General features: G+C 48.3%; 1 protein-coding gene across 5 annotated transcripts in view; it reads left to right on the top strand.

Annotated features, from left to right (window-relative positions):
* Positions 1-10,675, top strand: part of LOC144612165 (uncharacterized) — a 33,579-nt gene extending 22,904 nt beyond the window's left edge. For all 5 annotated transcript variants that reach the window (XM_078431728.1, XM_078431724.1, XM_078431725.1 and 2 more), the window contains 2 exons: positions 8,001-8,065; positions 9,451-10,675. In XM_078431728.1, coding sequence (XP_078287854.1) covers positions 8,001-8,065; positions 9,451-9,507 — 122 coding nt within the window. In that variant the 3' untranslated portion in view covers positions 9,508-10,675. The remainder of the gene's footprint in view (positions 1-8,000; positions 8,066-9,450) is intronic.
* The last annotated feature ends 2,896 nt before the right edge of the window (positions 10,676-13,571 follow it).

The following is a 13,571-nucleotide window of genomic DNA, read 5'->3' as shown; positions in this document are numbered from 1 at the left end:
GAGGCCAATTCTCTGAATGCATTCAAGAGAGAGCTAGTTAGAGCTCTTAAGGATAGTGGAGTCAGGGGGCATGGGGTGAAGGCAGGAACGGGGTACTGATTGAGAATGATCAGCCATGATCACATTGAATGGTGATGCTGGCTCGAAGGGCCGAATGGCCTCCTCCTGCACCTATTACCTATTGTCTAAAAGCCTTTTAGACCGCCCTATCCACCTGTGGCTGCACCTTCAAGCAACCATTCACCTGCACTCCTAGATCCCTTTGTTCCACAACACTCCCTAGAGCCCTACCATTCACTCTGTAGGTCCAGCTCATGTTAGATTTCTCAAAATGCCACACCTCACATTGCTATGTATTAATTCCTTCGCCCACCTGGCAAACCGATCAAGGTCCAGCTGCAATTTCTGACATCTATCTTCACAATCTGCTATACCGCCCACTTTTGTACCATCTGCAATATTGCCATGAAAGTTCTCTTCCAAATAATTGATTCAAATGACAAACAGTAATGGGCACAGCACCGATCCTTTAAGCACACCACTAGTCTCAAGCCTCCAGTCCGAGAAAGAACCTTTCACCAGCAACTCTTTGCTTCTTTCTATGAAGCCACTTTTCCATCCATTCAGCTTTCTATCCTTTGATCCCATGTGATCTAAACTTCCAGACCAGCCTACCACGTGGGATCTTGTCAAATGCTCTGCTGAACTTCATAGATACAACATCTACAACTTTGCCCTCATCATCCTTTTTGGTCACATCCTCAAAAAAATCATTCATATTTGTGAGACACGACCTCCCACATACAAAACCATGCTGACTCTCGCGAATCAGCCCTTGTCGATCTGAATGCATACATATCCTATCTCTCAGAAATACTCACTAGTAACAACAGAAGTGTTAAGATCACTGGCCTATAGTTTCCAGCCTTTTCCCTGCAGTCTTTTGTGATTGGAGGCACAATGTTTGCCACTGTGCAGTATTTAATGATGACTCATAAATTTCAGCCAGGGCTTCCACAATTTCCTCTCTGGCTTCCCACAGTGTTCTCAGGTATATCTGATCCGGTCCGGGACATTTGTCTACCTTGATACCCGTTAAGACCTTAAGCATCTATTTGACGGTCATACTGGCTGCTCTCAATTTACTTCCATTGACTGCCGTCCTCCTGTCTTTCGCCTCTGTAAAAACAGAGGAGAAATACTCATTGAGGACCTTAGCCATCTGTGTCTCCACACAGTATTGACCGCTTTGATTCCAGAGGGGTCCTACTCTCTCCAGTTACCCTTTTTTGTCTTGTGTATTTATAAAATCTCTTTGGTTTGTCCTTAATGCTATCTGCAAGAGATATCTCCTGGCCCCTTTTTGCCTTTCTGATATCCTTTTTTAATTTTCTCCTTAGTTCTTAAAACTCCTCCAGGGATGCACTTGATCCCAGCTGCCTATACATGTCCCATGCCTCCTTCTTAATCTTGACCAAAGCCTCAATTTCCCTCAAACACCAAGTTTCTTATGTTTGCCTGTCTTGCCCTTCACTCTAACAGGGACGTGCATGTCCTGATCTCTTGTCAGCACACTAAAAAACATCCCACTTTCCTGACGTTCCTTTTCCTGCAAACAATCTTCTCCGATCAACTTGAGCGAGTCCCTCTCTCAGACCCTCAAATATGGCTTCACCACAATTTAGGATTTTAATTCATGGTAAGGCCTCTCGGTTTAGAATTATCTCCCCTGGGGAAAAAAGACTGAGTGTTGTCCGTGTCCCTCATGTTCTTGTGCACCTCAATAAGGTCACTCCTCAGCCACCAATGCTTCAAAGAAAAAAGTCCCAACCGATCCAACCTCTCCCGATAACTCAGTCCTCAAGCCCAAGTAACATTCTGAGTTGTGTTGAGTTTAGTTTATCGGCATGTGTACCGAAGTACAGTGAAAAGCTTTTGTTATGTGTTAAATAATCAGCGGAAAGACAATGCGTGATTACAATTGAGCCATCCACAGTGTACAGATACATGATAGAGGGAATAATGTGAATAAAAAGGCTGCCCACTGTCTCCGCTTCTTTTTGCGATTGCAATTGAGCCTCTTTCTATTGCACTTAGATCAACCACAATATTTCAGGGCATTAGGAGAGGAAATATGGAACGTTGTGTGTCTCTATATGCCGATGACCTCCTTCTTTATGTGAGAGACCCTGCAGCTAGTATCCCTGCTATTGTGTCATTGTTACATCAGTTTGGAACTTTCTCTGGCTATAAACTAAACCTCCAAAAAAGTGAATGCTTCCCCATCAACCCAGCCCTCCAGATCCGACAGGAATCCTTGCCTTTTCCCTTATCTCAAGATGGTTTTGTATATCTAGGAATACGCATTACCCGCTCTTTTACATCTCTGTTTGAAGCTAATTATACGCCTCAAGTTAGCCAAATGAAGGCTGACTTTGAGAAATGGCGTAGTCTACCACTTACTATTGCTGGGAGAGTACAGTCGGTGAAGATGACTGTACTTCCCAGATTTCTTTATTTGTTCCAGTGTTTGCCGGTCTTCCTATCCAAGTCATTTTTTAACAAAGTTAACCAATCTATAACCTCCTTTATATGGGGCAATAAGGTTCCAAGGGTTAATAAGTGTACTCTCCAAAGAGGTCGTGAAGTAGGTGGACTGGGCCTTCCCAGTTTTATTCATTATTATTGGGCATCTAATATCCCAAAGATATTATTCTGGCTCCACCGACCAGATGCAGACTGGTGTCTGCTTGAGTCACAGTCTTGTTCTCCTCGTCGCTTCCAGCTTTAGTATATTCCTCCCTGCCATTGAAATCCTCTCCATTCACATCCAATCCTGTCGTACTATCCACCCTCAAATTTTTTAATCAATTTCGCTGTCACTATAAGTTCACATCAGCTTCAGTTCTGGGTCCCGTTCACAGTAACCATTTATTCCCCCCCTCTACACTTGACTCAACCTTTAGACTATGGGGTTTGAATGGCCTTAAGTGCATTAAGGATTTATACACTGACAAGATATTTGATAGTTTTGATAACCTGTGCAGAAAATATGACCTCGCACATAATCATTTCTTTAAATATCTTCAGATCCGCCACTTTGCCATGAAAACATTTCCTTCTTTTCCTGATCTCCCATCTGTCACAGGGTTGGATAAACTCACTCTTACCGTTGCAAATAAAGGACTGATCTCTGCATTATATTCTCAATTGATGTCTTTAGGGGATCAAAACCTGAACAAAATTAAAACTAGGTGGGAGGATGACCTTGGTATGGATCTGTCTGAGGAATGCTGGACAGAAGCACTGAAAAGAGTTAATTCCTCGTCATCATGTGCAAGATTGGGGCTCATACAATTCAAAGTTTTACACAGGGCTCATTTAAGCAAAGCTAGGCTTGCCGACATCTATCCGGGGACAGACGCTGGCTGTGACAGGTGCTCCTTCTCTCCAGCCAATCTAGCTCACGCATTCTGGTCCTGCCCCAAACTTGGTGACTACTGGACAGTGGTTTACAAAACCATCAGTGAAGTCCTTGGGGTGACAGTGAGGCTTTGCCCACTTGTAGCTGTATTCGGCGTAACAGATGGAACTTTGGGTTTAAATGCAAACCATCATTGCATTCACATCACTTTTGGCCCGTAGGAGAATTTTGCTGGTCTGGAAATCTACAACTCCTCCATCTGCTGCCGCTTGGCTAGAGGACGTAATATTTTTTCTAAAACTAAAAAAGATCAAATTTACACTGAGGGGGTCTGTGAAAAAGTTTTATTCAGAATGGGAACCTTTTCTGTCATACTTTGAGAATCTAAAAGAACCACCCACTGACTGAGGGCACTTGATTGCAGTTGGGGATCTGCCTTTAATTATGTTTTACTTTTATTTATTTACTTATTTTTGTTTACACAATTGCCGATTACCTCACAGGATGGCTGATGCATAATGAATGAGAGAATCCTGAACCATCTGACATGTTGTAGATATTTATGGGCCTGCGCCTTGGAAGAATGTAGAGGTTTTGTTGTCAAATTGTGCATTTGTATTTGTGATATGATATATTGTGAACACATCAGCTGCAAAGGGGTGTCCAGGGAGGGTGGGTGAGGGTTATTTTTGTTGTTATATATAAAGAACAAAATGGAGGGGAATGTAATGCATTACGTTTTTCGTATTGTATCTTTCCTTCAATAAAAAATAAATATTTAAAAGTATTACACGGGGAGAGGGGGCTGGGGAAGAGGAGGAAGTTGTAGAGGTAGGGGCCGAGGAAGGGGACAATGGCAAATAAATGATACAACACGAGGCAAATGCTGGAGATGTGGTAAGACGGGGCATTGGGCTCGAGATTGCAGACGTTCCCCACAGCAACAGGGAAGGGATCCAGGCCTTGCCCCCTTCTCATTCAGTAACCCCTTCCTATCCGGTAATCCTAATCCATCACCACAGGGATGCCGCAGAGGTAAGGCGGTACAGGCGGCTGTGATCAGATTGTCTAAATCAGAAGAAGAACCCAAAGCTGCAGGCAAGATAGGTGACTGCCATTTAGACCTTCTGGTCGATACCGGAGACACAATGTCCTCTGTGCCCCCCCCCCCCCCCCTCCGTGGACATCCCCGTCAGTCAGTCAAATATTAATACTATTGGGGTTGCCGGTGTCAGAACCATTATCAGAACCCACTCGTGTGCAGATAAATGGCAAGCCACTTACTGACGTTTTATAATCTCTAGAGCAGCGCCACTCCCGTTACTGGGAAGACACAAACTGGGAGCAGTCTTACACTGTACTGCAGTCGGCATGTTTATGGAACCCCCTCAAATGCACACACATCAATTGTTAGAGCGGTAGAGTTGCTGCTTTATAGCGAATGCAGCGCCGGAGACACAGGTTCGATCCTGACTACGGGTGCTGCACTGTAAGGAGTTTGTACGTTCTCCCCGTGACCTGCGTGGGTTTTCTCCGAGATCTTCGGTTTCCTCCCACACTCCAAAGACGTACAGGTATGTAGGTTAATTGGCTGGGTAAATGTAAAAATTGTCCCTAGTGGGTGTAGGATAGTGTTAATGTACGGGGATCACTGGGCGGCACGGACTTGGAGGGCCGAAAAGGCCTGTTTCCGGCTGTAGATATATGATATGATAATTTTAATTAAGGAGGAAGAACAAGGGTAAAAGATGCCCATCCGATATTGTTGCCAATTGAGTAGCAATCCGTACAGTCAATTGGTTAACCAAATCCACTGTGCTCTGCAAAGAGTGCAGGATTTAAAAGGCCAGTATTTACAGTATCTTGTTGAAACCAGCCAAGAACATAAACGATCACATTGCACTGCATTATACACATGCCTCCCTAATGCCGGGTACCAGGAAATAGTCTCCCCCTGGTTGAATAACATCGAACAATTAGCGGTCAACCCTTATTTGTTTTTTTGGGGTCCCGGGATTAGGAATAATGGTCCACCTCTCTCAAAACCAAAGGGATCGATTGGAGACGGGAGACACTTCTGAGTCACACCTGACCTCCAGGAACAGCGAAGGAAGTAGGAGAAATGATTTTTAAAAAAAGGTTGAAGGACAAACAGTCAATTCATGTTTTAAAGTTACCAATGGCAAAAGGAGAGGTCCAGATTGACTTCATTAATGACACAGTGGTGATCTCGCGAAGGTCGGTGTGAGTAGAGTAGTGATTAAATTTTGAAGTGGCCCTTTTTGATCAAGTTGAGGGGTTCTAGTTGCCCAATCCCCAGTTTAAATGACTGAACATCGGGAGCGGCACGTGTGTTGGGTGGTAACATATTCCATTCCATTATCATCCTTGGGTAAAGGGAATATTGGCAGCAACGTTTATTGAAATTAAGTGAGTTGATGTTGCGGGGACAGGTATTTTGTCTTGTTTCATGGCGGTTGGTGCTCTGGGATGACGGAAGATTTGATGGCGTGATTTTGTGAATCTCCTTGTATATTGCAATAAGTTTTAGCCGGATTCTGCGGAGCTCTAGGGTATCGCATCTGAGAGATGTCAGCAGGGCCTGTTTCCGCGCGGTATCTCTAAACTAAACTAAACTAAACCCAAACTCCTCCCCACACTCTACCCACTCCCCACACTGCTCATAAAACCAAACTCTTTCCCATTCCCTCTCTCCACGCTCCCCATGGACTGAAACTCTCTCCCCACTCCCCACAGGCTACTCTCCCCCCATTCCCTCCCTCCACGTTCCCCATGGACTAAAACTACCTCCCACTCTCTCCCCACCGCCCACACTCCCCATGGGCCCAAACATCTCTCAATTCCCTCTCACTGTCCACACTCCCCATGTACACAAACCTCTTCCCATTCCCTCCCTCCCACTCCTAATGGGCTCAAACATCTCCCCATTCCCTCCCTCCCACACCTAATGGGCTCAAACATCTCCCCATTCCCTCTCACCACCCACACTCCCCATGGACACAAACATCTTCGCATTTCACTCCCGCCGCCCACACTCCCAGTGAACCCAAATTCCTCCCCATTCCCAAACTCTCTCCCACTCCCCACACTCTCAGGAACACAACCTCCTCCCCGTTCCCTCCCACCGCACCCATAGAAACATAGAAAATAGGTGCAGGAGGAGGCCATTTCTCCCTTCGAGCCAGCACCACCATTCATTATGATCATGGCTAATCATCCACAAGCAGTAACCCGTGTCTGCCTTCTCCCCATATCCCTTGATTCCATTAGTCCTTAGAACTCTATCTAACTCTCTTTTAAGTTCATCCAGTGAATTGGCCTCTGCTGCCCTCTGGCAGAGAATTTCACAAATTCACAACTCTCTGGGTGAAAATGTTTTTCTCATCTCAGTTTTAAACTCCCCATGGACCCAAACTCTCTCCCACTCCCCACACTCCCATGGCCCCACACTCCTCCCCACTCACTCCCACCGCCCACACTCCCCACGAACTGAAACTCCCTCCCCACATTCTGCACGGACCCATCTCCTCCCCATTCCCTCCCTCCATCCTCCCCATGGACCGAAACCCCCTCCCTCCCCACTCTCCCCACTGCCCACACCCCTAGGGTTGCCAACTGTCCCGTATTAGCCGGGACATCCCGTATTTTGGGCTAAATTGGTTTGTCCCGTATGGACCGCCCTTGTCCTGTATTAGGCCCGGGGGGGCACTGTAGGCCCGGACGCTGTAGGCCCATACGCTGTAGTCCTGGACACTGTAGGCCCGGACGCTGTAGGCCCGGACGCTGTAGGCCCTGACGCTCTATGTTCCAACAGTATAGGTCCCGACACTCTAGGTTTCCGACATTTTCGCTCCGGACAGTGTAGGTCTGGAGGCCCGGGCGACCGCCATTGGTGGAGCGGGAGCACGTGGCCGCCGCTGGCTGGGTGATGTCACGTGGGGCGCGGGGCGGTGACGTCATCGTGTCCTGTATTTGGGAGTGAGATAGTTGGCAACCCTACGATACACCCAGTCCTTTCCCCATTCACTCCCATGTATCAATGGGTCCCCAGAATTCCCCCTCCACAGAGTTTCAGTGGAGCCAAACCCCTTCCCAGAGAGATGATCCGAGGACAATTACAATGGGAGAAAAGGTGAATAAGGTCATAAGTGACAGGAGGATTATGAGGCCATTCGGCCCATCAAGTTCACTCCACCATTCAATCATGGGTGATCTATCTCTCACTCCTAACCCCATTCTCCTGCCTTCTCCCCGTAACCTCTGACACCTGTATTAGTCAATGGGAAAAGACATGGAAAAGAGGAGAAGGAGGGAAGTGGAAGCTGTGTGTCAGAGAATTAATGAGGGAGGGAGGGAGGGATGGAGGGAGGGATTGAGGCACGATGGTGTGAAAGAGGTTGAATGAGAAAGACGGATACGGGGAAAGAATGATGAAAGGAATGAGGAAGAGTGAGAGGGAGAGAGAAGGATGAATGAAAGAATTCCCGAAGAAAGAGAGAAGGGAGACAGAGGCAAAGAGGAAAGTGAGCGGTCTGAATAAAATTTTGTCTTCCAGAAAGTTCCGTGGCACATCCGAAGGAACAGAGAGCTGAAGATGGGCCGGTGGAGTCGCCCTATCAGGTTGGCACTGTTGTGGCAAAGAGGCAGGTCGGCGTTTGTCTCCTTGTTGTCCCTCCACACCAGCACTGCCCCTCAGATACTAACTCCATGACCGCGGCCATCTGCACCTCACGCTGCCACGGCAAGGCCAGCAGCATAATCAAGGACCAGTCTCACCCCGGCCACTCCCTCTTCTCCCCTCTCCCATCAGGCAAGAGGTACAGAAGTGTGAAAACGCACACCTCCAGATTCAGGGACAGTTTCTTCCTGGCTGTTATCAGGCAACTGAACCATCCTACCACAACCAGAGAGCAGTCCCGAACTACTATCTACCTCATTGGTGACACTCGGACTATCCTTGCTGGCATTGCCTTGCACTAAAGGTTATTCCCTTATCATGCGTCTATACACAGTAAATGGCTCGATTGTCATCATGCATTGTCTTTCCGCTGACTGGTTAGCACGCAACAAAAGCTTTTCACCGTACCTCAGTACTCGTGACAATAAACTAAACTGAACTAAATTCTCTCCCCCCTCCCAGTGTCGAGCACCAACCACATCCCCCACTCCTGCCCACCGAACCCACGCCTCCCAAATCACCGTCCCCACCCCCCGTCACCGTCTCAGCCCCAGGATACTGACCCCACACCCCCCACCACCACACTGAATCCCTACGTCACATCCCACTCTGCCCACTGAGACTGGCCCACGATGTTCATAAGTGATGGGGCAGAATTAGCCCATTCAGCCCATCAAGTCCACTCCGCCGTTCAGTCACGGCTGATCTATGTCACCCTCCTAACCCCATTCTCCTGCCTTCTCCCCACAACCCCTGACACCCGCACTAATCAAGAAATGATTAAAAATGTCCACTGATTTGGCCTCCACAGCCGTCTGAGGCAATTATATCCAAAGATTAACCACCATCTGACAAAAGAAATTCCTCCTCATCTCGTTCCTGAAGGAACGTCCTTTAATTCCCTCCAGAGGCTGGGGCCTCTGGTCCCAGACTCCCCCACTAGTGGAAACATCCTCGTACCCCACTCCCCCGCTCCATCCCGTTCCACGTACTGAACATCACCAACCCTGTCCCTGCCCCACTCCCCCGCGGCTAGAACCTTATCCTGTGCCTCCACACCCCAACATTCACTCCCCTGTAAACCCCCCCCCCCCCTTAGCTCAGTGAATGTCCCTCCACCCCCAGACTGTGTAACCACCTCTGTCCCCTACACCCCTCCCTGTCTCTGTAACCCCCACCCCTCCGGCCCCTACACCCCTCCCTGTCTCTGTAACCCCCTCCCCTCCGGCCCCTACACCCCTCCCTGTCTCTGTAACCCCCTCCCCTCCGGCCCCTCCACCATGGGCTGTTTATTCTGTTCCTGTAACCGGTGTTTCTCTCCTCACAGGAGCTGGGTCTCGGCGAGCGGGATCTGTACAGCGACCTCAACCTCAGATACAAATGAGCCGCTGCTCAACCCCTCTCAGTGTGTACCCTGCCTCCGCCCACTTTCTCTGACATTTCTCTCTGCCCATCTCTCTCTCTTTTCTCACTCTCTCCAACCAACCTCCCTTCCATTGACTTAAGGAGACGAACAGGGAAAGTTTTCTTTACACAGAGTGGGTGTCCAGAACGTGCTGTCAGGGTGGCACGGTGGCGCAGCGGTAGAGTCGCTGCCTTACAGCGAATGCAGCGCCGGAGACCCGGGTTCGATCCCGACTGCGGGAGCTGTCTACGGAGTTTGTACGTTCTCCCCGTTACCTGTGTGGGTTTTCTCCAGGCGCTCCGGTTTCCTCCCACACTCCAAAGACGTGCAGGTTTGTAGGTTGATTGGCTTGGTAAATGTAAAAATTGTCCCTGGTGTGTGTAGGATTGTGTTAGTGTGCGGGGTCGGCGCGAACTCGGTGGGCTGAAGGGCCTGTTCCTGTGCGGCACTGTTCTACGTTCAGGAATTTAGGGCCAGAATGATCTGTAAAGTGGCACAGAGTCAGAGAGTATCGTTACTGCTCCCTCCCCGTCTTCCCCCTCTCCCCCTGTACTGTTACTCTCACTCCCCCTCTCCCCTCGTACTGTTATTGTGGGAAGAACTGTGGGAAGAACTGACCTGTTGTGTCTTGTGATGAACATGGGCAGCACGGTACTGTGGGAATAGAGCGGCACGTTGGCGCGGCGGTAGAGTTGCTGCCTCACAGCTTACTTCTGCGACGAGGAAGAGACCGTGTACCATTTGTACTTACAGTGTGAGAGGTTGCAGCCCGTGTTCGAGTGTCTGAAGGGGCTGTTCCCCAAGTTTTGGCTCCATTTTAGTCCTGTGCTCCTGATTTTTGGGCACCCGAAACAGAGGGGGGGAGGGATGGTGGGGTCTCCCTGTCGGTCTGCTCCTGGGCCTGGCCAAGATGGCCATTTGCGGGTCCAGGCAGCGGGTAGTCGACGGCCGCACCGGGGTCGGCTGCCTGCCCCTCTTCCGGGCCAACGTCCGTGCCCCTGGAGAGGGAACACGTGTCCACGGGGCCACTGGAGGCCTTCCGTGAACGCTGGTCGCCGCGGGACATCGAGTGTATTATTGATAAAGTTGGCGATGTATTAGTTTGATGTTTGTTTGTTTGTAAACTGCCAATATCGGCAGCCTTTGATCGTGTTACCCTTTTGTATCTTTGTTTTGTTTTCTGAATAAAAGCTTTTGTATATATTTTTAAAAAGAGACCCGGGTTTGATCCTGACTACGGGTGCTGTCTGTACGGGGTTTATACGCTATCTCCGTGACCGCGTGGGTTTTCTCCGGGTGCTCCGGTTTCCTCCCACAATCCAAAAACGTGCAGGTTTGTAGGTTAATTGGCTGCAGTAAATTGCCAAAAGCGAAAAGCTTTTATAGATATGTGAAGAGAAAAAGATTAGTTAAGACAAATGTAGGTCCCTTGCAGTCAGAAACAGGTGAATTGATCATAGGGAACAAGGAGATGGCAGACCAATTGAACAATACTTTGATTCTGTCTTCACTAAGGAAGACATAAACAGTCTGCCGGAAATAGCGGGGGACCGGGGGTCTAATGAGATGGAGGAACTGAGGGAAATCCAGGTTAGTCGGGAAGTGGTGTTAGGTAAATTAAATGGATTAAAGGCAGATAAATCCCCAGGGCCAGATAGGCTGCATCCCAGAGTGCTTAAGGAAATAGCCTCAGAAATAGTGGATGCATTAATGATAATTTTTCAAAACTCTAGATTCTGGAGTAGTTCCTGAGGACTGGAGGGTAGCTAATGTAACCACACTTTTTAAAAAGGGAGGGAGAGAGAAAACGGGGAATTATAGACCAGTTAGCCTAACATTGGTAGTGGGGAAAATGCTAGAGTCAGTTATTAAAGATGTGATAGCATCACATTTGGAAAGTGGTGAAATCATCGGACAAAGTCAGCATGAATTTACAAAAGGCAAATCATGTCTGACGAATCTTATAGAAAATTTCGAGGATGTAACTAGTAGAGTGGATAAGGGAGAACCAGTCGATGTGTTGTATCTGGACTTTCAGAAGGCCTTCGACAAGGTCCCACATAGAGATTGGTGTACAAACTTAAAGCACACGGTATTGAGGGTTCAGTGTTGAGGTGGATAGAAAATAGGTTGGCGGACCGGAAGCAAAGAGTAGGAATAAACGGGTCCTTTTCAGAATGGCAGGCAGTGACTAGTGGGGTACCGCAAGGCTCAGTGCTGGGACCCGTTATTTAGTGTATATTAATGATTTGGACGAGGGAATTGAATGCAACATCTCTAAGTTTGCGGATGGCACGAAGCTGGGTGGAAGTGTTAGCTGCGAGGAGGATGCTAGGAGGCTGCAGAGTGACTTGGATAGATTAGGCGAGTGGGCAAATGCATGGCAGATGCAATATAATGTGGATAAATGTGAGGTTATCCACTTTGGCGGCAAGAACAGGAAAGCCGAGTATTACCTGAATGGTGACCGATTAGGAGAAGGGGAGATGCAACGTGACCTGGGTGTCATGGTGCACCAGTCATTGAAAGCAAGCGTACAGGTGCAGCAGGCAGTGAAGAAAGCGAATGGTATGTTGGCATTCATAGCAAGAGGATTTGAGTTTAGGAGCAGGGAGGTTCTACTGCAGTTGTACAGGGCATTGGTGAGACCGCACCTGGAGCATTGTGTGCAGTTTTGGTCTCCTAATCTGAGGAAAGACGTTCTTGCCTTGGAGGGAGTACAGAGAAGGTTCACCAGATTGATCCCTGGGATGGCGGGACTTTCATATGAAGAAAGACTGGATAGACTAGGCTTGTACTCGTTTGAATTTAGAAGACTGAGGGGGAATCTTATAGAAACATATAAAATTCTTACGGGGTTGGAGGCTAGATGCGGGAAGATTGTTCCCGATGTTGGGAATGTCCAGAACTAGGGGTCACAGCTTAAGGATAAGGGGGAAGTCTTTTAGGACCGAGATGAGAAAACATTTCTTCACAGAGTGGTGAGTCTGTGGAATTCTCTGCCACAGAAGGTATTTGAGGCCAGTTCATTGGCTATATTTAAGAGGGAGTTAGATATGGCCCTTGTGGCTAAAGGGATCAAGGGGTATGGAGAGAAGGCAGGTACAGGTTACTGAGCTGGATGATCAGCCATGATCATATTGAAGGGCCGAATGGCCTACTCCTGCACCTATTTTCTATGTTTGTTTGTTTGTAAACTGCCAATATCGGCAGCCTTTGATCGTGTTACCCTTTTGTATGTTTGTTTTGTTTTCTGAATAAAAGCTTTTGTATATATTTTTAAAAAGAGACCCGGGTTTGATCCTGACTACAGGTGCTGTCTGTACGGAGTTTATACGCTATCTCTGTGACCGCGTGGGTTTTCTCCGGGTGCTCCGGTTTCCTCCCACACTCCACAAACGTGCAGGTTTGTAGGTTAATTGGCTGCAGTAAAATGTCCCTCATGGTGTACGATAGTGCTTGTGTGTGGGGTGATACATGGTGATCACTGGTCAGCGTGGTCTCGTTGAGACAAGGGGCCTGTTTCCACGCTCCATCTCTAAAGCCTAAAATAAAGATACTTAATTCCAGCGAAGTTTCCTATCAGTGCAAGACTAAACAGTTTAAATGTTGGGATAGTACCTGCCTCAACTACCTCCTCTGGCAGCTTGTTCAACACATCTGTGGGCTGAATGGCCTAATTCTGCTCCTATCACTTATGACCTTCGTCAGATGAATCCAATCTCCTCCATTAGAGTCGGAAGACGGGTCCCGACCCGAAAGGTCACCTATCCATATCCCCCACAGATGCTGCCTGACCCGCTGAGTTACTCCGGCACTGTGTATTTTATTTGTAATCCAGCATCTGCAGTTCCTTTTGTCTTCCCTCCATTTCCCGACGCTGCCCTCGCCCTCCCTCCCGCCCGCACTCACCAGGGTCCCACACACACACGCACTCGTCAACCACCGCGGGAACCTCACGGCGGTCGAAGGAGCAGGGACCACGTCACATGCGCATCGGACACAGACTGGGGAAACAGCTTGCATGAGCCGCGTGTGTATTG

The sequence above is a fragment of the Rhinoraja longicauda genome, chromosome 43 (genome assembly GCF_053455715.1).
Source record: "Rhinoraja longicauda isolate Sanriku21f chromosome 43, sRhiLon1.1, whole genome shotgun sequence".
In the NCBI taxonomy this organism is placed as follows: domain Eukaryota; kingdom Metazoa; phylum Chordata; class Chondrichthyes; order Rajiformes; family Arhynchobatidae; genus Rhinoraja; species Rhinoraja longicauda.
Note: the sequence above shows the minus strand (reverse complement) of the source record. Positions and strands in the feature narration are given on the sequence as shown.